This window comes from Podarcis melisellensis (assembly GCF_964234715.1).
Source record: "Podarcis melisellensis genome assembly, chromosome: 2".
Classification (NCBI taxonomy): domain Eukaryota; kingdom Metazoa; phylum Chordata; class Lepidosauria; order Squamata; family Lacertidae; genus Podarcis; species Podarcis melisellensis.
The window spans coordinates 1,972,334-1,997,817 of NC_138529.1; the positions used below are offsets into that span (position 1 = coordinate 1,972,334).

Genomic DNA, 25,484 nt, shown 5'->3' on the forward strand with positions numbered 1-25,484 from the left:
CACCTAACCGTTACCTCTTTCAACCCACATTTTACCAGCATCCTCACAAGAATATCATGGTGGACTTCGTCAAAATCCTTACTGAAATCAAGGTACACTATGTCCACAGCATTCCCCTGATCCACCCAGCTGGTAACTCCATCAAAAAAAGAAATGAGATTCGTTTGACATGACTTGTTTTTTAGAAACCCATGCTGGTCTTAGTAATCACAGCATCCTTTCTGAGTGCTCACAGACTGAATGTTGAATTATCTGTTCTAGGACCTTTCCTGGTATCCGTGTCAAGCTCACTGGTCAGTAGTTACTTGGGTCTTCCCTTTCCCCCTTTTTGAAGATGGGGACAACATTTGCCCACCTCCAGTCAGCAGGGACCTCACCTGTTCTCAAAGAATTCTCAAAGATCATAGACAAAGGTTCTGAAATGACATCTGCAAACTCCTTTAAAACCCTTGGATACAGCTCATCAGGTCCTGGAGATTTTAATTCATTTAAAGTAGCTAGGTGTTCCCTTTCTACTTCTTTTCCTATTTTGGTCTGCAGCTCCCTCTTTCCATCATTTATTCTGTTATCACCCGGTCAGGCATTGCTTTCCTTTTGGGTGAAGACAGAAGCAAAGTAGGTGTTGAGTAGTTCAACCTTCTCTCTGTCACCTAAAAACATTTCTCCACTTTCTCCAAGCAGAGGACCTACCACTTGCTTGTTCTTCCTCTTAGCTAAAGAAACCATTGTTGTTGTTCTTAGTCTCTTTTGCAAGCCTGATCTCATTCTGAGCTTTCTTGTGCTTGAATAAGACTGTGGATATCAGCTGATCTAGTTTTCCTTAAGCACAGAGGTCTCAGCCACATCACACATTTAGAGCACTCTTATACCACTTGAGGGACGCAGGTGGCGCTGTGGGTTAAAGCCTCAGCGCCTAGGACTTGCCGATCGAAAGGTCGGCGGTTCGAATCCCTGCGGCGGGGTGCGCTCCCGCTGCTCGGTCCCAGCGCCTGCCAACCTAGCAGTTCGAAAGCACCTCCGGGTGCAAGTAGATAAATAGGGACCGCTTACCAGCGGGAAGGTAAACGGCGTTTCCGTGTGCGGCTCTGGCTCGCCAGAGCAGCGATGTCACGCTGGCCACGTGACCCGGAAGTATCTCCGGACAGCGCTGGCCCCTGGCCTCTTGAGTGAGATGGGCGCACAACCCCAGAGTCTGTCAAGACTGGCCCGTACGGGCAGGGGTACCTTTACCTTTACCTTTTTATACCACTTGAGCAGTCCTGGAGAATCCTGGGAGCTGTAGTTTGTTAAGGGTGCTGGGAACTGCAGCTCTATGAGGCCAGCACCCTTTAGAAGGTGCAGTTCCCAGGATTCTCCATGACCGTTAACAGTGATATAACAGTACTTTAAATATGCTTTGAGAATGTGAGCAGAGCTACCGTGGGGGGGGGGGAGGGCAGAAGAGGAAACGGGGACTTCTGAGAAAAACTGGCAGGTGGGTATTTGTTTTTTGTGGTGTACATCCACTCCATAGTCATTGCGGGGGACTCAAGCATCTTTTCAGTGCTGTTTTTACTTGGCAGCTGTGGGGGATTCAGGCAGCATTTCTGCTGGTACCAATTTTTGTTTTGTGGGAAATCTCATCATCATCTCAGTGATCAAGCCACATATGTCACCACACTAGGAAACAGCAACTTCATTCACAGCTGACATTTTCCGTTGCCAGTCTGAGTGTTGCATGAGCAGTGGCTGCAGGGCCGTCATGGGTGCCTTTCTTTTGGAGCATCTGTGAGTCAGAACAAGAGCTCCCCACCTGGAGAAAGCACTGTTCTAGGAGGTCCGAGGCCTCTACAAATTCTGAATCTCTCCTTGACGGAATCCCTTTTGATGGCATCGTACGCTGGATCTTCAAGGCGTCTGCTGAACACTTTTTTTCTGGCAACTGAAGCATAATAAGTATTTTCTGTTCTTGTGTCCTGGTGGTAGCAGAGAGAAGGGTGCAATCCATTCTCTGCAGTATCGGTGAGCTTTGTTTCCTGTGTTCAGTCAGTGGTACCATCAGGGCAGGGTAGGATTATGGGGGCAGAAGGCCAGGAATCCCTTCACCAGGCTGAGCAGAAGGGATCAGACAAACCACACTTTGAAATAAGTGAAGCAAGACCTTCAAGGGAGAGGACTGTAAGCCCATGAAGCGCAATGCCAAAATCACGTCACTGTGTTCAGCATCAATAGCCACTCATACACCTCCTACACCTGTCTGCATATGCAAATAATAGTGATACTTAGTATTTACATAATGCACTTCAAAGAGTCAGAGTCACATATGCTGTCTCTGTAATCTTCACAATAGCCCCACAAAGGGCAGCAGGACTTGCTGTAGGCTGTCTAATGAGTTCATGGCTGAAGTGACATTTGAACTAGGAACTTCTGGCTTACATTCTGAGCCATCTTCCACATTTTGTATTGGAAATTGTTGCTTTTCCTAAAGCGTTGCATAAAATGATTGCCCACATTTCAGAACATTGTTTTACACTTGCAAAAATTGTAGCAAACAAATATTTTGAGATGTTGTGAAGAATTGCCAATGGGCTAGAAAATTAATCTCTTTAAGCCATGGATGAAAGTTGGGCATATTATTATTATTATTATTATTATTATTATTATTATTATTGCTACTACTACTTACTAGGTAAAAGGTACTACTACTATTACCAACATTACAACATTCCAGCTGTTTTCTACTCAGTCTTCACCAATACTTTATCAAGTCCTGACCAAGCCTTCACCTATGTCTTGAAGGTGCAAGACCCCTCAGCAGAAGCATATGCTGCAAAGTTTTGCATCTCAGATTACAAGTAAGGAATAGCATGTTTGAATACTCCCCCATATAAAAAGACTTCTGCATATAGAACACTTTCAGTATACCTAAAGTCCTTTGCTTATTAGGGGTTACCCCACATTTTCTTCAGAAAATTGCTTTGCACAGGTAACTACCATAGAGTTAACAAAAAATTTCAAAAGTGGGGGTCCGTGACTTGGCACTTGAAAAATAGGGGTCCTTGGTAATTAGGTAATTAGGAAACACTGCCCTAAACAACAGCATGAGTTGCAAATGAAGCTTTTCAATGCTTAAGATGATGCTGAGAGATCAAGCTGATATGCAAAGGGGATTGGTTGAAACAATGGCAACCCTGATCTGTGTCTATTCCAAGCCAAATAACTCCACATTCCACCTGACTCCACGTATCACCTCCCCCACCCCCCAAATAAATCCTCCCTCCTTTCTTTTGCAGCTACAGTAGTATCTCAGTTTAAGAACAGTCCGGTTTAAGAACGATTTGGTTTACAAACTCTTGCAAAACTGGAAATAGTGTCTTGGTTTGTGAACTTTACCTCGGTCTAAGAACGGAAACTGAATGGTGGAAGGCCTCATGAGGGAAAACGCGCCTTGGTTTAAGAACGGTTTTGGTTTAAGAACGGACTTCTGGAACGGATTAAGTTTGTAAACAGGGTACCACTGTAGTTTGAAGAGAAGCAGGACGAACTTAGAGCTGTGCTCCTTTAAGTAAGACTGTTTTTCTGCATTGTATTTTTCAAGCGCGTGGACTGGTTTGCAGAGTGCAGGAAACAGCTAGCAGAGTTCCTTATCACATTGCTGCTGGTGTTCTCAGCGCTGTGTGGGAAACAGGTCTGGTGGCCAAGTGCAGAAGGGACCAGTCCTGTCCCTTCCCCAGTTGTGTAGCAGAGGAGATTTCAACAGGGGAAGCTTGTTGAAGCCCAAGTGGGGAACTGCTGTGGTGCTCAGGTCCTACTTTTGGGGATCCCATGGGCACCTGGATGACCATTGTGAGAACACGATGCTGGGATGAGAGAGGCCTTTGGTCTGACCCGGCAGGAGTGCCCTTAAGTGCTAAAGGTGCAGGAGCCCCTGTCCTCCTTTGGGCTTCCCTAGGAACAGGAGGCATCATGCAAGCGATTTTAAAAACCTGACATTGCAGATATGTTTTTTAATCTAAAGCATAGCTGGTGAGAAGCCAATCTGAATCTTGCTCTTCCCCTGCCTTTTCATTTTTATCATTTATGCCAAACTGTAGTGTTTGCATTATTCTTGGAAATACAAGGCATCTTGGCTGCAGATATGCAGGCATCGCAGGAGTTGCCAGCCATGTTCAGAAGACGAAGAAAAAGGCGGCTTCATTCTGTAAAAGCTCAGGGATTGCTCCTTGCACATGTTGCATGTGCTGTGCTAGCTTGGTTGGCTTAGCACAAATGTGTGGGCTCTGGGAGAGAAGATGATGACTGCTTCATTTCTTCCAATTGCACACACAATGCTGGTGCTTCTCAGCCACAGGAACTACCATGGTCAAAACGAAAGCATCCTTTATGTTGGGTCTCGGGGGATCAGGGGCACTTGAGCATTACTCTCTGCCCTCAAACCAAGTGCTGCGTGAATAGAAATGTAGGGTGTTCTATTTTTCTAGAATGCCTCCCTTGTTCTCTTAGAATGGCAAGGGCACCTACCTGAGAGGTGCTGGAACTGAGTTCCTGTGAGTACTGGCTGAAAAAGCCCTGGGCATGATTCAAGAAAGTTCTTGGGTGTGTAGAACAAGGGACAATCATGTAACGAGACTCCCCACTTTGGTACAGGCCCTGCACTCCCTAGATCTACTCTAGAGGGGGATCCCCAGGAGAGTTTAAGGGGGCACTCAGGAGGCATGAGGGAGAGAGCAGGAAACTCACTGTGTGAGTGAAACTCACTTTCCATGCACATACCCCACTCAGCACTACATTGAATTTTGGCTGTTATGACTTGATTGCATAGTCAATTGTTACACTTTTGACAAAGCAGGTGAGGATTCTGACTATAAGTTGTATCAATGCTCAGAGTAGACCAATTGAAGCTAATGGACCTGGCTACGTTAAGTTCATTAATTTCAGTGTGTCTACTCTAAGTAAGACCAACACTGGATACGGTCCTATGTGTCTGCACCGATCATTGCCCAAGCATTCCTCAGGCAGACCTTCAATGAACCTCTTAGACATCACTAAGCCCAGAGCAATGTGAGACCCTTATTAAAACCCTAGTTAGGTTTTCTCCTTGATACACAGAAATGAGGAGGAAGAATCCTAAGGGTGAGACCTTGACATAGGAGAATCTGAGAGGATAAGCTGATAACAAGCAGCAGAGAAAGAAAACATAGAGCCTATGACTATGCTACCACTCAGTGGATTTGTAACTGGCTGACTGACCGAACCCAAAGGGTGCTCATCAATGGTTCCTCTTCATCCTGGAGAAGAGTGACTAGTGGGGTGCCACAGGGTTCTGTCTTGGGCCCGGTCTTATTCAACATCTTTATCAACGATCTGGATGATGGACTCAAGGGCATCCTGATCAAATTTCCAGATGACACCAAACTGGGAGGGGTGGCTAACACCCCAGAGGACAGGATCACACTCCAAAACGACCTTGACAGATTAGAGAACTGGGTCAAAACAAACAAGATGAATTTTAACAGGGGGAAATGTAAAGTATTGCACTTGGGCAAAAAAAATGAGAGGCACAAATACAAGATGGGTGACACCTGGCTTGAGAGCAGTACATGTGAAAAGGATCTAGGAGTCTTGGTTGACCACAAACTTGACATAAGCCAACAGTGTGACGCGGCAGCTAAAAAAGCCAATGCAATTCTGGGCTGCATCAATAGGAGTATAGCATCTAGAGCAAGGGAAGTAATAGTGCCACTGTATTCTGCTCTGGTCAGACCTCACCTGAAGTACTGTGTCCAGTTCTGGGCACCACAGTTCAAGAAGGACACTGACAAACTGGAACGTGTCCAGAGGAGGGCAACCAAAATGGTCAAAGGCCTGGAAACGATGCCTTATGAGGAACGGCTAAGGGAGCTGGGCATGTTTAGCCTGGAGAAGAGGAGGTTAAGGGGTGATATGATAGCCATGTTCAAATATATAAAAGGATGTCACATAGAGGAGAGAGAAAGGTTGTTTTCTGCTGCTCCAGAGAAGCAGACACGGAGCAATGGATCCAAACTACAAGAAAGAAGATTCCACCTAAACATTAGGAAGAACTTCCTGACAGTAAGAGCTGTTTGACAGTGGAATTTGCTGCCAAGGAGTGTGGTGGAGTCTCCTTCTTTGGAGGTCTTTAAGCAGAGGCTTGACAACCATATGTCAGGAGTGCTCTGATGGTGTTTCCTGCTTGGCAGGGGGTTGGACTCGATGGCCCTTGTGGTCTCTTCTAACTCTATGATTCTATGAGAGCCGTGATCAGTAACCAACGGCCTGTGGACCAAATGCAGCCTGGTGGGGGTCACCACCTGAGTTTCTGGCTCCTAAGCAAGGGAGGGGGAGAAATGTAAGAAGCAGAAGCTGTGGGACTTTCTGTGGTGATGGTGTAGCCTTCCCTCTCTGGTCCATCCCCAGAGAGAACCAAGGAAGGCTCTGTAGAAAAATGGGTGTTTACTCAGGGTGTCACGCCAGAGTAGGTGCTGATGCTCTCGGGGTGGGAGGTGGGGTTATGGGACTCACAAAGGCATCTGTGCAGTAACTGCTGTTCTCGGGTATACTTTGGGGGTGGGGCATCAGCAGGTAGCAACAGAAATCAGCTCAAACACTTCCTCTTTTAAAACTTGAGTGGCAACTTTGAATTACTAATACCTATTGTCATCACCTTTGGCAAATATACAATGACTATTTAAAACACACACCTCATATCTCCCTATGACAGTTTCTGGTACTGATTATAAGGAGTGAGATTATAGGACTGCTGCGTTCACTCCCCAGTGCTTAGTGATGGGTAGGTCCTAGAGAGGAACTATTATTTCCCTGAAACGATTAAAATGAACTCCATCCATCCCATAGCGATAGTTGGCATCTGGAATGTTTGATCATCTTTCCTGGGTGAGACTGTCAAGTAAAACACCCAGACCTGCTCAGGGACTCTGCCGTTGTAATGTCAGGATCTGAAGGCAACACAAGGAAATGCAATGTGTGGATGTGCCTTCAGGAGTCCCTGGCCCAGCCTGGCCACATGACAGCCAAAGAAGCCTCTTTTGCACTGGAGGTCCATGAGATCTGATGCCGATCAGCTGTGGGCAACATATCCTAAGCCAAAGCCTTAAGTGGCAGACTTGCCTGATGAATTTCTACTAGCAGAGAGGTGGGGAAACTTTTATCAGTCCAAGGGCCACATTCCCTTCAAAGAGACCTTTTTTGGGGGGCACATGTCAGTAGTGGGTGGAACAATTTCTGCACAAACACAAGCATCTCACTATCCTCCACCCAGAAAAGCAAAGAGGCCCTGTCAGAGTTCATGGATGTGTTTCCACCAGGCAAAACCATGCAATTTGAGGGTCAGGCCAGGGAGAGGCATGGCCTGGGGAGAGAGGGTGGGCCTGAGAGGGAGTTCAGAGGACCAGACAGGGAAGGGCCACAGTTGAAGGGGCCCCAGGCCTGAGGTCCCCCCCCTTCTACACCAGCATCTGGAAAGTGGGGCTGACCTACATATGTTCATAGCAATGGCTGGGCCAGGGTCCACAGACTTGGGCTTTTGTGGGGTCAGCAAACACTCAGCAAATACATTTGTTGTTCAAACTGTAGATCTGCCCACATTCTCTCACACACAAAGGCAGAAATTCAGCATGGTGCTATGGCAATTGTTCCATCAGTGCAAGAATGATTACTCCTCTCCCCCTGCCATGTGCAGGTTCTCCTGAACTCCTCCCCTGAGATCATTTGGAGGATGTGGGAGGAAGCCCCTTTTTGCTAGTGGAGGTCCTTCAGCTTCCCTCCTCCCCCAGTCGTCCTGCTGCTGCTGTGGTCCCCCCAAGCTAAGCCATGGTTTGGCTCAGTGCTACTTCCAAGCCCAAGCTCATAGTTTGTCTCCCCCAGACAAACCATAAGTAGCAAGCCAACAGCAAACCTTGGCTGCAGCTTGTGGCTAGTATAGAGTGAGACAAACCCTAAGCTCAGGTTTAGATGTAACACGAAGTTTATGGAACCACGCTGCATCAATAGGAGTATAGCATCTAGATCAAGGGAAGTAATAGTGCCACTGTATTCTGCTCTGGTCAGACCTCACCTGGAGTACTGTGTCCAGTTCTGGGCACCACAGTTCAAGAAGGACACTGACAAACTGGAACGTGTCCAGAGGAGGGCAACCAAAATGGTCAAAGGCCTGGAAACGATGCCTTATGAGGAACGGCTAAGGGAGCTGGGCATGTTTAGCCTGGAGAAGAGGAGGTTAAGGGGTGATATGATAGCCATGTTCAAATATATAAAAGGGTGTCACATAGAGGAGGGAGAAAGGTTGTTTTCTGCTGCTCCAGAGAAGCGGACACAGAGCAATGGATCCAAACTACAAGAAAGAAGATTCCACCTAAACATTAGGAAGAACTTCCTGACAGTAAGAGCTGTTTGACAGTGGAATTTGCTGCCAAGGAGTGTGGTGGAGTCTCCTTCTTTGGAGGTCTTTAAGCAGAGGCTTGACAACCATATGTCAGGAGTGCTCTGATGGTGTTTCCTGCTTGGCAGGGGGTTGGACTCGGTGGCCCTTGTGGTCTCTTCCAACTCTATGATTCTATGAAACCAATCCCCAGTTCTTGGATGGTCAGAGCAGAGTGCAAAGTTTATTTTAAAACCAAACGCTGCCACCTCACCCATCCAACTGCTCTTTCCACATTCCAGCACAGACCCTGCTGTGCTGGCTGTTGCTGCTGCCATTGTTATGATGTCACGGGGAAGTGAACCAATGGCAGCCTCTTTTCTCTGTTGCTAAGGGGAGGAGCTGTTGGCTCAGGGCCCTGCACCCTACCCTGTGGGCTCCCAGCACAACCCCATGCAAAGGAGAGTTTCATGGTTGAATCCAGCCCTTTCTACTTATTTTTTTACTTTCCTGGCACTCCAAGGTTGTCTGCAGCACACAACTCAAGCGCATGGCTTCCCCCAAAGAACCCTGGCTGGGAGCAGCAGTTTACCTCTCGCAGGGCTGCAATCCCCAACACCTTTCATAAACTACACTTCCCAGGATTTCTGGGTGGCAGCGGAAAGCAATGTGTTTTAAATGGGTGGTGTGAGCTGAGTGCATCAAGCGGTAGTTTGGTGTAAGGTGTGAAGGATTTGAGCGGTGACCCGAAAGGCGAGGTTTGGTGGGCTTCCTCCATGCTTCAGTGGTGCCAGGGATGAAGAGGCCTAGCTGTGTTCTTCTTTCAAGGAAGAACAGTGGCACTTGCCAGAGCCTCCTTCTCTGGGCCCAGGTGATGGAGGCGGCTTCTGCTTTCTTTCTCCTGTGCCTTTAGGTGGCCTTGTTCATGTTATGGAACAAGGATGGGGAATCTGTGGCCCCCATGGTTGTCAGACTCTAGTTCCCATCAGCTACAGCCAGAATGTGAGTTGTCGTAGTGGTGGCTGGTGCCCTTTAGAAGTGGAAGAGTGAAAGGCAGGGAGACCAACAGAGAATCACAGAATTGTAGAGTTGAAAGGGACCCTGGGGATCATCTAGGCCAACCTTCTGCAATGCAGGAATCTCAAAGCATTCATGACACGTGGCCATCCAACTTCTGCTTAAAAACCTCCAATGAAGGAGAATCTCCCACCTTTCAAGGGAACCTGTTCCCAGGGGCGGAGGAAGGGGTGTGTGGTGGGGGCGGGATGCCCCGGGTGTCACCACTCAGGGGGGTGACAAAATGCCAGGCGGCACACACTGTGGGGCCTGCAGCACACCTGAACCACACATCTATCCTGAGAGAGATGTGGTGGCTTGAGTGCCCGCAGGCTCTGCACTGCCCAGAAAGCCCACCCACTGCTGTAGGGCAGCTGAGTGGGTGGAGGCAGGGAGAGTTCCTAAGGTCCCTAAAGACTTTATAGGTCAAAACAAGCACTTGGAATGCAGCAGCTTGGCATGGGGGGGGGGTCATTTGCTGTTCTTCAGTCAACCAAGTAGTCCTATCCTAATAAATTGAAGGCAAACAAAAATGAAGGTCTCCAAATTCCACAGTTGGGCAGTACCTTTATTAGGACCAGGCAAATGTCACAAAATAAGCAAGGAGCAGTCCTCTTCTACAGAACTCTCCGTCAGGCAAGACAGGTAGCTATGCAAATCTGTTCATGGATGTGGAAAAGCCTGGGGAAGCTAAGGCTGATTCTCATTGTCATCAGACACTTGATAGCAATTTTCATGTACACATCTCATAGAATCATAGAATCATAGAGTTGGAATAGACCACAAGGGCCATCGAGTTCAACCCCCTGCCAAGCCGGAAACACCATCAGAGCACTCCTGACATATGGTTGTCAAGCCTCTGCTTAAAGACCTCCAAAGAAGGAGACTCCACCACACTCCTTGGCAGCAAATTCCACTGTCGAACAGCTCTTACTGTCCGGAAGTTCTTCCTAATGTTTAGGTGGAATCTTCTTTATTGTAGTTTGGAACCATTGCTCCGTGTCCGCTTCTCTGGAGCAGCAGAAAACAACCTTTCTCCCTCCTCTATGTGACATCCTTTTATATATTTGAACATGGCTATCATATCACCCCTTAACCTCCTCTTCTCCAGGCTAAACATGCCCAGCTCCCTTAGCCGTTCCTCATAAGGCATCGTTTCCAGGCCTTTGACCATTTTGGTTGCCCTCCTCTGGACATCTCAGGTAAATTCATCTTCAAATGAACCCTGCGACTCGGGAAATCCTTTTCATTATGCAGTTTAGGTTCTCTGGTTAGGGAAAGGAACTTGCTCAAGAGCAGTCCACAAAGCCACCGCTGAAATCAAGGCTGGATGGCTTTGCAAGAGGATTAGACACATGCATGGAGGAGAAGCCTCTCAATGGCAGCGATGTTCTGCCTCCCCTCAAGGAGGCCAGTGGCTGGGAATCTCAAGTGGGCAGAGTTGCTGCCGCTGTGCTCAGATCCTGCTTTCAGGCTTCCCTTGGGCGTCTGGTTGGCAACTCTGAGAACAGGATGCTGGACTAGTTAGGTCTCTGGCCTGATCCGGTAGGCTCTTCTTGTGTTCTTAAGTCAGCTCTTCCCAGTCAGTGTACTTCTGGGCAGGTCTCGAAAATCGTTTAGAAACCAAACCACTAAACACTGGTATCCAGACACCAGTTGAAAACAAACAAATATCTGAACTGAATTTGCACATGGGACATCTCACTAGGAGATGGAAAGAAAGGAGCTGCTGAGTTTGGCACATTGTTTTTGATCTTCCTCTCATTTGTTTGCTGTGTTGTGTTGTTTCCCAGTTACAGAATGTACTTTGCCTACCTAATTAGTTCATCAAGCAACTTGGCTGAGAAAGCCAGGTGCCAAGGGAAATAATCTGCAACCAAACAAACACTGGCTTTGGGATGGTAAAGCCCTCTCAGGGGTTTCCTGTTACTCAGCATGAATGCGTTGACTCCCTGGCAGAGGAGAGAAAGGGAAGAAGCAAATGCACCACACCAGGGTTGAGAGAGAAGATTACAGCAGCTTGTCCTTACTCCAAGCCGCAGTGGTTCTCAACCTGTGGGTCCCCAGATGTTGTTGGACTACAACTCCCATCATCCCTGACCTCTGGCCTTGCTAGCTGGGGTGATGGGAGTTGTAGTTCAACAACATCTGGGGACCCACAGGTTGAGAAAGGCTGCTCCAAGGGACTTTGCTAGGGTACCAAATGCAAGGCTCCTGGATCTTTAATAGGCTGCTAAGACATCCTAGTCATGCTGGCCACATGACCCAGAAGCTGTACGCCGGCTCCCTCGGCCAATAAAGCGAGATGAACAGTGCAACCCCAGAGTCGGTCACAACTGGACCTAATGGTCAGGGGTCCCTTTACTTAAGACAGCCTACATTTAAAGCACATGACTCCACCAGAGAATCCTGGGAACCAGAGTACCCCTCACAGAGGTACACATCCCAGCACCCTTAACAAGCTGCATTTGTAAATGCATTTTGAAGGTATGGTACATATGCTGCCATCGTCATGCCATCGCATAGCTAAACTGTGGGTGTTCATGGATTTCTCAGTCCTGCTCAGGTTTCTGTTCAGACCAAGCAAGAAGAAAACAGAAATTGGTAGCCTATTTTCTCACAAATAAGTTTCCACTGCAGTAAATGTGAATACACTTTTGCAAGTGTTTCAGCAACTGAGATAGTAGACTGCAGTGATACCATTCTAGGACTTAATTGTCTGCAATGGGTAAGCAACTGGCAACCCAAGGGCTCATTTTAGCTTCCACACAAGCAGTCTTCTACAGCAACAAGTGGGTTCAGGATTGGGCCAGGGAGCTGTTCATGCCTCACGACAGGAGGGAGTTATGGCCACTGTCTCGAAAGAGCTGCAGACAGTTCTGAATTCGGACACCTTGGCCTCAGCTGCCCTTGCTCTGGTGACCTCCTTCCTAGACTCCTGCCATGTGCTCCACTTGGGACTGCCCTTGAAGATGCCTCAGAGGCTGCAGCTACTGCAGAAACTGGCTGCTAGGTTGGTAAATGGGGCAGCTTGATGGGACCATGTGTCACCAGTACCAAAAGTTCAGCGCTGGCTGCCAGTGAGCTACCAGGCCCAATTCAAGGGGCTCATATTGGCATACAAGGACCTAAATTGCTTGGAACCAAGTACCTAAAAGAGTGCGTGCCCCAGTGTCCCCAATAAGCATCAGAAAAGCTCTGGGTGCTGCCCATTTGGTGTGGATTCATGACAGGGCCCTCCGGGTAGCATTTCCTCATTGGCAAAATGTCCTCCCCGGTGCAATGCATCCGTCCCTATCATTCGCTTTCATGAGGCACTTGAAACAACAGATTCTGTTCCTGACAATCTTGAAATTATGAGCTGTAAGTGTATGTGGACATTTTACATATTTTTAGTTATTTTTAATTATCTTTAATTGTTTTTAAATGTCTTAAATGTATTTTTTTATTCTTAGTTTTAATTATATTGTTGCTTTCTGTTGGTGTTCGCAGACCTGGGCTCCTTTTGGAGAAAAGGCGGGGTAGTAATTTAATAACACAATTAAAGAAACAAAGTCCTTTAGAAGAAGCCTCCCTTTACTGGGACCCTCACTCTGTCAGAAAGGGCGCTTTAACTCCTTCTCTTCCCCTCACTTGTGACCATGCAGAAGAGTTTCTATCAACATAGCACCACCCGGCTCCTTGCTGCTGTTCCCATGGGAGGGAAGGAGTTAAAGAGCCCTTTGCCTGTTCAATATGTGGAGCCAATCCTGCCCCAAACTTTGACCCACTAGGCAGCCCCAACTGTGCTCCTGGTTCAATTAGTTCCTCATCTGGTTGGAAGAGGCTCCTGATCCTGGCAGTGAAAACAGGAGAGGAAGCTTTTCACATTTTGGAGGTGAGCATCCCTCCTGCTCCTTTCCCCTGGATGCCATGTCTTCTTCTATTGTGAGCTTGAGGGCGGGGGCAATCTCCGCTCTATAAACTCTAGAATTAACCCTTGTGGCAGGCCGGGTGTTGCCCGATTTCAGCCTGCTCCATCCCTGACCACTGAGAAGGCTGGCAAGGCTCATGGGAGCAGATTCTGATCATGTCTGGTGGCCGCAGGTTCCCTCTCTGTGTGCTAAGGTCGGCACCCTGTGCCTTGGGAGCGGCTGTTGGAGCAGTTGGCGTGGTGACTGGAAGAACAGAGTCCCGCATCTTGGAGAAGGTTTCAGCAGGTGATGCTCCTCATGTTCTGCAGTGCTGTGCCATTACGCTCCCATTCAGTACAGTTAACTGTACAAGGCCCTGTCTTCCCTATCCCTTTGAAGCAGTTTCATGCCACTTTAAAAGAGTCCTGGCTTTTCCAGGGACTGCTGTTGGTTAAGGCTGCTGAGAGTTGTCAGCAAACTTGGGAATCTTGGGGAGAAGCCATGGCTGTTTAAAGTGGTATGATGCTGCTTTAAAGGTTTAGTACAGATGGGGCCCAAGAGTGAAGGTTTTTATTTGGCTGTTCTCTTGTTGGATGGAGGCTTCCATGCTCCGGCTCTCCGTCCTAGGGCCGGAGGGGGCAGGCAGCCTATAGACGCAACTGTCTATAAGAAAAGCCTCTTTCTTGCCCTTGTTGCATTGGGGATATTTGGAGGAGAGGTCATTTCTATCTGGTAGGGGATTAACTGATCCTCCAGGGACAAAGACTCAGTTATTCATCCCATTTGGCCCCAGATGTTGTTTGCTGCAAGGATGTTATCTGCCTAGCCAACAAGAGCTGCAAAACTTATTTTAAGGGTTCTCAGACCTGCTGTGAGTTTAAACTGTTCCCAGGGATAGCCCTCATATTCTGGGCCAATCCTTTCTCGGTGCTTTTCTCAGAATAGCTTTGGGATTTATTTACCAACTTTGTTATTGGTGGAACTGGCATTCTTGTGATGTCAGCCTCATATCATTGTTATACATCCCTCTGAGGATCTTGCTAGATGTCAGCCCTAGAATATGGTAAGTATGCTTCTAGGCATTAAGGGACGTGGGTGGTGTTGTGGTCTAAACCACTGAGCCTAGGGCTTGCCGATCAGAAGGTCAGCAGTTCAAATCCTTGCAATGGGGTGAGCTCCCATTGCTCAGTCCCAGCTCCTGCCAACCTAGCAGTTTGAAAGCACCCCCCCAAAAAAGTACAAGTAGATAAATAGGTACTGCTCCAGCAGGAAGGTAAATGGCATTTCCGAGTGCTGCTCTGATTTTGATGTTCCATTATGCCAGAAGCGGCTTAGTCATGCTGGCCACAAAACCCAGAAAAATTGTCTGTGGAGCGGACAAACACTGGCTCCCTTGGCCTGTAAAACGAGATGAGCACCGCAACCCCAGAGTCGTCTGTGACTGGACTTAACTGTCAGGGGTCCTTTACCTTTATGCTTCTATGCATGTGCAGAAGGCATTTAGTTATCACTGAATTTGTAGTTCATACACAGTCTGCCAGAATTTGTAGTTCATACACAGACCAGCCCTCAGGAATTAACTACAGGCTACTTCAGAGTAGAAGGGACGCAGGTGGTGCTGTGGGTAAAAGCCTCAGCGCCTAGGACTTGCCGATCGAAAGGTCGGCGGTTCGAATCCCCGTGGCGGGGTGCGCTCCCGTCTTTCGGTCCCAGCGCCTGCCAACCTAGCAGTTCGAAAGCACCTCCGGGTGCAAGTAGATAAATAGGGACCGCTTTCTAGCGGGAAGGTAAACGGCGTTTCCGTGTGCGGCTCTGGCTCGCCAGAGCAGCGATGTCACGCTGGCCACGTGACCCGGAAGTGTCTTCGGACAGCGCTGGCCCCCGGCCTCTTGAGTGAGATGGGCGCACAACCCCAGAGTCTGGCAAGACTGGCCCGTACGGGCAGGGGTACCTTTACCTTTTACTTACTTCAGAGTAGCCGTTGTTTTTTTAAAAACCAAAGCCTTATCTTGTGGGTGCCTTTCAGCATCTTACAGTAAAAGTAAGGATGAGATACTGACCTATTTTACAGGATTGCTGTGAAGGTAGCTGTGTGTGTGTGTGTGTGTGTGTGTGGAGAGAGAGAGAGAGAGAGAGAGAGGGAGAGGGAGAGGGAGAGAGAGAGAAGTTATTCCAACACTTACAGTACATTTGATAAAAGTGGTTGAAGATTATTAGCATGGCCCTCATCTTGCCACAGGTGTGCAGTGCGGGGGGGGGGGGGGCTGGTGTTGTGCACCCCTTGAGGGCTGAAGTGTGTGTCTGTGGGCAATTGGCATGTGGGAGTGTATGCCTCCACCCAAGGGTGTCACCAAGGATGGCCCCTTCACATGTGGCATCAGAAAAAAAGAAAGGGGTGCCCTCAGATGACTATTCTGGATTTGATTCCCTGACCTTGGAAACCCCAGCGGTTGAGGGCCAAGGCTTCTCTGTGACAAGGCCATGGATTGGGACCAGGCAAACTGGAACTGGGCTCCCTTCCCAGATTATTATGGAATGCTCAGCAGCAAAAGTTATAAAAAGTTATAAAAAGTTCACTGGGATTCCAGTTCTGCTCCACATTAGTTAATCTGGACCTAACTGCTACGCTCCGTATACAGGATCTCCAGTTCATCCATAAGCCTAGCTAGAGACTAAAATGTGGGTCTAAGACACTTATCCAGCTGGAATTCTACACCCCCAGCAGCGGCCTTGCTTGCTCTCTCCGATTCTGCTAACCTTGGACGGAATGATTGCCGTTGCATTTCCAGTTAGGGCAGTTGCAGATGCATTTAAAATGCCACAAATTAGTACTGACTCTAACAGACTGGAATGAGGAGTTTTGTATTGTTAGCTGTTAAGGCTTGTGATGTGCTTAATTGTTGTTGGTTTTTTAATCACATTGAATAGATTTCTTTAAAGCCCAAGAATTAGAGGCCCCTCTCTTGTCTCTTTTTAACGTAAATGCCCATGGCCAATCTGTGAATGGTCAAGCCCAGATAAAATGCTCATAACACAAAATTATCTTTTTTCCTTTCCTTTCTTTTTGGGGGGTGTTTATAGTTAAGGGCTGCTTAGCTGAGTTACGACTCACTATGCTGGAACTCAAAACACTTGGGGTGAATCACAGCAATCCATAAATAGGTTTAATCAGCATCCTTGGCTTTGAGCCAGTTGGGTCCAAACTGATATACAAGTGGGGGGGCAGGCCTTGCACCCACATTTTCATGTTTCTGCTTTGCTGATCAGTCTAAATGATATGCGGTATTTCTGATAAAAGGAATCAACTGTTCAGCACGGTTTGGAATCCATGTACAGGATCAGAGAAATGGTTTTGTGCTCAAGCAGCATTCAGAAGTTTCCTTTTTACACTATTTCCTGAGACTTAAGACGCAGGTGGCGCTGTGGGTTAAACCACAGGGCCTAGGACTTGTTGATCAGGTCAGCGGTTCGAATCCCCACAATGGGGTGAGCTCCCGTTGCTCGGTTCCTGCTCCTGCCAACCTAGCAGTTTGAAAGCACGTCAAAGTGCAAGTAGATAAATAGGTACCGCTCCACCGAGAAGGTAAACGGCGTTTCCTTGTGCTGCTCTGGTTCGCCAGAAGCGGCTTAGTCATGCTGGCCACATGACCCGGAAGCTGTACGCCGGCTCCCTTGGCCAATAAAGCGAGATGAGCGCCGCAACCCCAGAGTCATCCATGGCTGGACCTAATGGTCAGGGGTCCCTTTACCTTTAAGATGTATGGGGGCTGAGGAACCTCATGAGGATGGGTTCAACAGAAGATGTAAATATAGAACAGAATAATGTATACTTGCCCATATTCCATTCATGGCATGGAAGACCAGACCTCCACAGTTACCTTAGAAGCTCTGAGAAGTATTTGTACATTATGATAATGGTATGAACATTGTGGTTATAGTTGAATCCTGTGGTACTTCACCACTAAGTCAGAACTATAACCTGTGAACTGAGCAATATGATTTCTCTAGAGCAAAAACTGGAATCAAGGTTAGTTACTGCAGTGCTCCTGTCGAGACACTTCTTGCATAATGTCTGTGGTGCAATTGATAATGAGTAACATACAGGAAGCCCTCAACCTTTGCAGGGGTTGTGTGCCGAACATTGCGCCTGAAGCCAAAATCATGTATAGCCAAAACTCATTGGCTGCAATGGTGGGTGGGATTGCCAAAGTTTTTTTCCTCCTTTCTGCCCCCTTTTTATCTGCAGTGGTATCTCGGGTTAAATACTTAACTTGTTCCGTAGGTCCGTTCTTAACCTGAAACTGTTCTTAACCTGAGGTACCACTTTAGCTGATGGGGCCTCCTGCTGCTGCTGCGCCGCTGGAGCACAATTTGTTCTCATCCTGAAGCTCTTAACCCGAGGTACTATTTATGGGTTAGTGGAGTCTGTAACCTGAAGCGCCTGTAACCTGAAGCATCTGTAACTCGAGTTACCACTGTATTTGTTAAAGTTTTGCCAAGCGTGTAAAGCTTAATGTGCACAAATTAAATGTGTGCAGGGTGCAGGATTACTGTACATCCCTACTCTTCTCCCTCTGGGACCTTTTGCACACATCACATGTGCTCTGCTACCTAGCTACAGTCCTCCTTGCAAATTACCCGTGCTGGGTTCTTTTTTAATGGTTGATAAAGGGTGTGTGGGTGTGTGAAGATATTTGCATATGACCCGTCATACAACTTTATCCCAATTTCCTATCTAATATAACTTTTTATGTAATTAGGAATTACAAACAAAACAAACAAACAATCTTTATTACGGTCCAGAGACCAACAAAACATTACAAATCAATACAGAGTTCATACAGCCTGCCTCCAGGTTAATCAAGCACTTTGTTTGGAATATAGGGCTCATTTGTTCTTTCAACCACCGATAAAAACTTTGCCACTGCCAAAGTTCTAGCTTTTGTCCGGTCTTCCAGTAGGAACCTGACATAGTGAGCCTGACTTTCCCGGGAAAGGCACCAGCAAGGGTAGTATCAGTTCAGCCCTGGCCTGCTCATACTTCGCACAATGTAACAAAATATGATTTATGGACTCGATGTCTTGAGCACACGAGCAAAGTCTGTCCTGGTAGGGAACTCCTCTCAACCTACCATCCAGCACTGCAGAGGGGAAGACATTCAGTCTGGCCTTGGTGAAAAGGCTTCGATAGTTAGGTACTGTCAGGTTTTTGATGTAAGGTGTTAACTCAAAGACATACCCATATTGAACTCCTGCTGCCAGTGGACTACAGACTGCGTGTGACCGAGATCGCAAGTCACTGTGTGCATTGTCCCATAATCTTTGCTTTAAAGCCTTTTGGGCGCCTTCATAGCCCAGGTAATACAGTTGGGGGGGAGACAGACCAATAGAGGTGGCTTTTTTAGCCATGGTTTTCTGCCATTTGCTGACAAATTCCTCATTGGTCAAATGTTGGTACAGACCCTTCCCTAGATTAAACACTGAAATCCTGAGCCAATGTCTTAGGGCAGCCCACCATGCTCTAGCTGAAATTGGGCATTCACCAGCTTCCAACAGAAGTACGGAGTTGGGGACGCAGTTAGGTACCTGCAGCAGAGATCGTATAAATTTTGCCTGAAAGCCATCTAGCTTTGGCAGGTCCCCATTATGCCAGACATTTGCTGCATACAGGAGTTGGGAAATGGGCTTTGCGTTGAAAACCCTTAAGGCTGCTGGAACATATTTGCCGCCCTTTGTGAAGAAGAATTTATGTATGGCTAGCTTTGTAATCTCCGCCTTTTGAAGGGAGGTTTGCCAATGGTGCTTCCAAGATCTTGTATGATGGAATGTGAGCCCTAGGTAACTGAAGTATTTTACCTGTTCGAGGTTATGGCCATCCAGCACCCATTTAGACTGGGAGAATCTTCTTTCGAAGACTAAGATTTTAGATTTTTCATAATTAATGGATAAACCATTTCCAGAACAGTAATCAGAAAATTTCCTCAACAGATAATTCAAGCCCGGCCTGGAACGCGAGATGATGGCTGCGTCATCAGCATACAACAACAAAGGGGTCCTTCTCATTCCTATTTTTGGAATGTGTCCATCTGGGTCCATTAAGTTCTCTTCTAGGTCATTTAGGAATAGGCAGAACAATGTGGGGGCCAAAATACAAATTAGGAATTACAATAAAATACAGTTAGAGTATTAAAATTCTGCAAAAATAGAATTAAAACAAGCACACTTTTCAAATAGAGGAACTTATCCGTTTGTTTTATTAGCTGCTTCTTCTTTTAAAATTAAAGAAGAGAATGAAAAATACAGAATAGATTTCATAATAGCTTTCCTACATCTGTGTAGGGATGATGTAGGTGAAACCCGACCAGCACCCAGTATCTTGTCTCTGAAACACCCACTCTCTCTTCTGCCTTCTCTGCCTCCCGGGGGCTCTTTAGCAGGCGCCTGTCCTGGAATCAGCCGCTTGCCATGAATGCCAGAGAAAATCCTGCAGCTGAAGCCCCCTAGGCAGCAAAGTGCCCTTGGATTGCTGCTTGGCCCTGGAGAGATAAACAAACCCAGATCATTACTGCTTGATAATTTTTGAGGCAGAACAGCTGTGGCAACAAAAAATGTTGGCGGCAGCATCTCCCACACCCACAACTTGGGGAGGAAATATTCCTGAGGAAGGCTTTCTTCTTATCAGATCTGGGCAAATTTTCCAGGCTTGGCCTCTGTCTTGTCCCAAGAGTTTTGCCTCTTCAGCAAAACTGTGGGTGAAGCAAAGGTTGAAGCCTGACTCTCTGGCGTTCCTCATCCTTTGTGGGCTTCTCATTTTCTGCAAGCCACATTCGGTGGGTGGGACTGTTCCCCCCCAAGTTCAAGGATAATAATAATATTATAATAATTTATTATTTCTACCATGCCCATCTGGCTGGGTTTCCCCAGCCACTCTGGGTGGCTTCTAGCAAAAGATTAGAAAGGATTTAGGCCCAAAGTGGAAAACTCTTATCCCGTTTATTCCCCTTAACACAGATTAAATGTTTAAGTACAAATTGGAGTTGGGCTCCTAGCATAGGAGGCTCCTTTTTGTTTCCCTCTCTCAAAGAGTGGATGGGCCTTTAGCAGCTAGATGTCCATGAGAGATTGGAGCAAATAGCACTTTCAGTGACCGGTTGAATCTTCTCCTGCTTTCCATCTGCTACTTGAGCAGAACCTATCAAAGTGGGGAGAGCAGTCTTAACCACACCTGCACCAGACATCGAAAGTGTTTTTATACCACATAGTGGCTTCCGTCACACTCCTGGAAACTGCAGATCATTATTAGGAGAGCCCTATTCTCTGCACAGAACAGCAACCCCAGAATGGTTTTCATAATAGATCCCTGTTCCCAGGATTCTTTGGGGTAAGCCATGCCTGTTAAAGAGCAGCCTTACAACAGCCCTGGTGCTCCAATTGCACCCATTTCCATGTAAGTGGAGAGAAGGTTTGGGCTGATCCATGGGCTGGTGGAAGATCTAGCTAGCTGGGATGCGAGATGCTTGAATAACAATTCCTGGATAATTGGTGGGGTGTGTTTCATAGTTCCTCAAACAACTTTTGAAATAATCCTGAGTTTGTTGAAATGTGCCTGGCTAATTTCAAACACGGCTAAGAAGCCACAAGAGGTGTTAGCTAAGGCTTCAAGTTTTTTCTCTGCGTGCCGAAGACATTGGAGTCTCCTCTTCCTTGCCCTTTGCCTTCACTATGTATCCCTGCCAAAACATCTGCAATTCTTCCAAACACCCAGCTTCTACACTTCAGTTATGCAAATGTTGTGCAGCTTATTCTAAGCACAGTTATTATGTCCCCCCCTTCCCGACACACTTAGTATTCAATGTAGCCCCCCAAATAGCATTCCTTTGTGTAACTGCTTCAGCTAATACTAAATGGAATGTAATAGACATGCACATGCATGCCCTAGGGATCAAATGTTCCACGAGGAGTTTGTCCATAAACAGCTAATTAATCCTATTAATACAAGAGATTAATTTCCATTATTAAATATCTCATGTAATAGCCTCCTTCATGCATTGCTAAGAGTACAGGGACAGAACCTGATGTTAAACACATTACATGTTAAGCACTTGATCTATTGCATGCTGACGTCTAAATTCAGTTGGAACTTTGCCCAATCCATGCTGTGGATGGCAGCCTTAATATAACTAGACGCCAACTCTTTTACAATGTCCTAAATTCCTTCCATAATAAGGTTACTTCCAGTGAGGTGTATTATTTAAAACCTCTGCCCATTTGTTAATGAAACAGGCACCTACGGTAATTTACTCCATTAGCTATTCCAAAGAGAATTCTTTTTGCTTCTTTTGTCAGCATTTTTTGAAACATAAATAAATAGTTGGGGGCAGTTGTAAGATTACTAGCTAACCTCTCCTCACATATCTATGTGGAACAGATTCCCAAGGGATGGTGGAATACCAGGGAGTTGTATAATTTCGCTTATACATGGGATTGTTCCTTTTTTGTTTTATGCACAATTGTAGCACAAATGGTAAATGCCAAAGCTTGAATTGTGAACTTGCTGAGATAAAGGTTTGAATTTGTATTTTTAAAAAATAAGTTTGGTTTTAGAAGGGTATCTTTTGGAAACAGAAGAGGGACTGAGCATGTAGGCTTAATTCCCAAACTTACCTCTCATTCACTAGCTGGCGTTTAATCCTGGTTTTTGTGTTTGAAACAGAATTGGCGGCGACCATCTGTGACAACTGCATCCTGAACTGTGTGCGGACGGCTTCAGTGGCTGTGGCACATGTCCTGGACACATGATAGAAGAGTTCTGGGGAACAGGAAACTCAGCCTTCCCTCCCCAATTGGGTGCGTGCTGGATGTTTTGGACGGCAACTTCCATCAGCCTCAGCCAGCACTGTGCTGGGTCTGATCGGAATTGTAGCACAAAACTTCTGGTGGGCTCCAGGGTTTTCTTTGGGGGGGGGCAATAGATTAAACTATTTGCCTTTCAGTTGGTTGATTTGCGTGGGGGTTGTGTTGCGGTTTATTGCGCACGTGGGTGGAGCTTACATGAGTCCACTCTGCCCACTCTGCCCCGTCCCCCTCCTGTTCTGCTTCTTCCCCCTTTTCCAGCCACTTTGAGGTCACAGCAATGCAGTCATGCATGATCACACATGCTTTGAATGCACACAAAGTGGTTGTTTCCTGTACTTTTCTTTTTCTCTTCTTAAAAAAAAAAATTAAGCATGTGAGAAGGGGAATTGGAGAAAGATGAAAGTATGCAGTAAACAATGATTGAAGCAACTGCAGGGGTTGCCAACATGTCACCCGGGGGTGGGACCTTTGATGGTGCTGCCACCTGGCCTCTCTGGCCGTTTTTCTCCTCTGCCTCCTTCCAGCACCCCAGGGCTTCCCCAGGCCGCTTCCAGTTGCCTCAGGAGGAGGAGGCAGGGGGCACCATTTTCTGTTTTGCCTCAAGTGGCAAAATGCCTTGGGCCAACGCTGCTGGCAGCCATACAATACACAAGTTTATCTTAAATGAGCCAGGCCCTGTGGTGACAGGCAGATTGGGGGGAACTCAGTTTGTGCTTATCTTGGGGATGAGAAACTGGAGAGCAATTTGTGCCTCAGATGAGCAGGAAATGTTATGCCAGCTGGCCCTGCCTCCCTGCCCTCTCTCCAAGGTTAAAGGCAAGCTGAACAGAAGACTTGTTTTCTTTTTGTTTCTCTCTCTACCACAGGGACTGACGATTTGAAAAGATGACCAGGTGTTACTACAACGAGACCATTGAGTTCTTCTACAACAACAGTGGCAAGGAACTGTCCCGAGTGTGGAGGAGCAAGGATGTTCTGGTGGTGGTTCTGGGCCTGACGGTCAGCATCATTGTGCTTCTCACCAACCTGCTGGTCATTACAGCCATTGCGATCAACAAGCGCTTCCATTATCCGATCTATTACCTGCTGGGGAATCTGGCTGCTGCCGACCTCTTTGCTGGCATTGCTTATTTGTTCCTGATGTTCCACACGGGACCCAACACAGCCCAGCTTTCTCTCAAGACTTGGTTTGTCAGGCAGAGCCTCCTGGATACCAGCCTGACAGCCTCTGTGGTCAACCTCCTGGCCATTGCGGTGGAGCGGCACCAGACAGTGTTCACCATGCAGCTCCATAGCAAGATGTCCAACCAGCGAGTCATAATCCTAATTGTCTGCATCTGGCTAACAGCTCTGCTGCTTGGCCTCATCCCCTCGTACGGCTGGCACTGTCTGTGTAGCCTGAAGGACTGCTCAAGGATGGCTCCGCTCTACAGCCGAAGGTACTTGACCTTTTGGGCCATCTCCAACCTCTTCATCTTCCTCATCATGGTGGTCGTCTACACTCACATTTTCATCTACGTCAAGAGGAAGATGGCTCGCATGTCCAGGCACACCAGCTTCCATCCGCGTTACAGGGAGACCATGATCAATCTCATCAAGACAGTTATCATTATCCTCAGTAAGTAAATGTCTCATCAGACCTACAGTTTCTTTGCAGTCAAGAATTTCTTTCTGGGAAAGATGCAGATGCAGACTACTTGCTTCTGCTGACACCTTCCTTGGCTATGGATTGGTAGGTGTCCCTTGTTGTTGGCTGTTTGAAATGCCAGCTTCAAGGAATGAAAATGAATGGAGGATATCTCTGTTCTAGACAGAGATTAGCTTGGTCTGTTGGTTACAATCTCAACATATAATGCACCAGGTTGATCCTTCGGTGGGTCTGTCCCAAGGATTGCCTTCTGGTGGCCCATAAACTAGAAATGAGAGATGATCCCCGTTCAAATCTGGCTTTAATAATAATAATAATAATAATAATAATAATAATAATAATAATAATATTTGTACACTGCCCATCTGGCTGGGTCTCCCCAGCCACTCTGGGTGACTTCCAACAAAGATTTAAAAATACATTAAAATGTCACACATTAAAAGCTTTGCTAAACAGGGCTGCCTTGCTTCAGGGAAGCCACCCTTTGAACCGACTCATCTCCAAACCAAGGCAAGGTTTATGCCTTTAGCAGATTATGACAAGATAGTCACTCATGCCAAATTGCCACCTGGATTATCTGAAACAAGCCTCAGTGAACCTCTGGCTCGTGCACACCCAGGGGTTTATTTTGCAAGGCAACAGGCATTTTGTCTGGCAAAATACACTTCTGTCCCCCAGACCACTGTCTTGGAATGTACAGCAATCCTGAGAATATAAACATTATTTTTTTATCTGTCCTTATCCATCTTTTTGTCTCTTTGCAGTCTCCCTTTGAAATCTATAGTTCAACCCTTGATAGTTTATAACGGTGGTTACTGGGGGATTTGCATTACAAATTGTACTAGTCCACACTGTTCTTTTTCTTCCTCTACCCGGCCTTATTTTAGTTGAGTCTACTACACCCTTACTTTAGTTTTCTGTGGGCTTAAATGGTGGTGGAAGAACTTGCTTCTGTAACTCTTAGCTGCCAGGAGGTAATTCTTACTCTCCACAGGCAACTAACTGGTTTGATAATGCCACCCTAGATCTTCCCATGTGTCTGCATGCATACTCTTGGGATGATCAAGGTCTTACTTATTTTCATCTCTATTTAACCTTCAACTCTTCAAAAGAGTATTGATGGCCCTCCACAAAGTGTGCACGGAGTCTCCCACTGGACTTTGGTTGAGTTTGTGCTCTCCTCTTTCCATGTTTATCCTTGTAGTGATCAGCTGCTGGCTTGTGTTTCTCCGAATGATTCTCCAAGATGACCAGTTCACAGAGCTACTGAAGTGTGCAGTGGCTGGCTTTGCAATGCCTAGGCTAAGAAGTAAAGTGGGATCCATGCCATCCATTGATTAAGTGTGCAGGGGCCACGTTGCATCAGAGTTGGGTCCCCAGCTGTTGTTGGACTACAACTCCCATTTTCCCTAGCTAGCAGGAAGCATCTGTGGTGATGAGGGCTTTTGAATTAGTGACTTTCAAGACATAAGCCAAGTTAGCATGAATTGAAAGAGCCAGCTACTATGATTCACCCCAGAAGTGGCTAAGCTTTTTCTTCTTTCTTTCTGGTGGGGTGGTGCACACAATATTTGACTTTGCCCAAAGGAAGCAGGGCTGGAATTGAGCCAGGCCTTGACAGGGTTGCACCAGAGAAGTCTGCCAAAGTTTGGCT

The 25,484-nt window shown here is 46.8% G+C and overlaps 1 protein-coding gene and 1 long non-coding RNA gene across 6 annotated transcripts in view; one reads left to right on the forward strand and one right to left on the reverse strand.

Annotated features, from left to right (window-relative positions):
* LPAR2 (lysophosphatidic acid receptor 2) overlaps positions 1 to 25,484 on the forward strand; it is a 57,260-nt gene that overhangs the window by 22,206 nt on the left and 9,570 nt on the right. For all 4 annotated transcript variants that reach the window (XM_081898174.1, XM_081898173.1, XM_081898175.1 and 1 more), the window contains one exon: positions 23,049 to 23,800. In XM_081898174.1, coding sequence (XP_081754300.1) covers positions 23,068 to 23,800 — 733 coding nt within the window. In that variant the 5' untranslated portion in view covers positions 23,049 to 23,067. The remainder of the gene's footprint in view (positions 1 to 23,048; positions 23,801 to 25,484) is intronic.
* On the reverse strand, positions 19,558 to 23,403 carry LOC309362595. Of its 2 annotated transcripts, none has more exons than XR_014165020.1 (2): positions 23,266 to 23,403; positions 19,558 to 19,862 (listed from the first exon to the last, which is right to left on the reverse strand). It is a non-coding gene; the product is annotated as an uncharacterized lncRNA (long non-coding RNA). The 2 variants fall into 2 exon arrangements; XR_014165021.1 differs by lacking the exon at positions 23,266 to 23,403 and adding an exon at positions 20,552 to 20,707.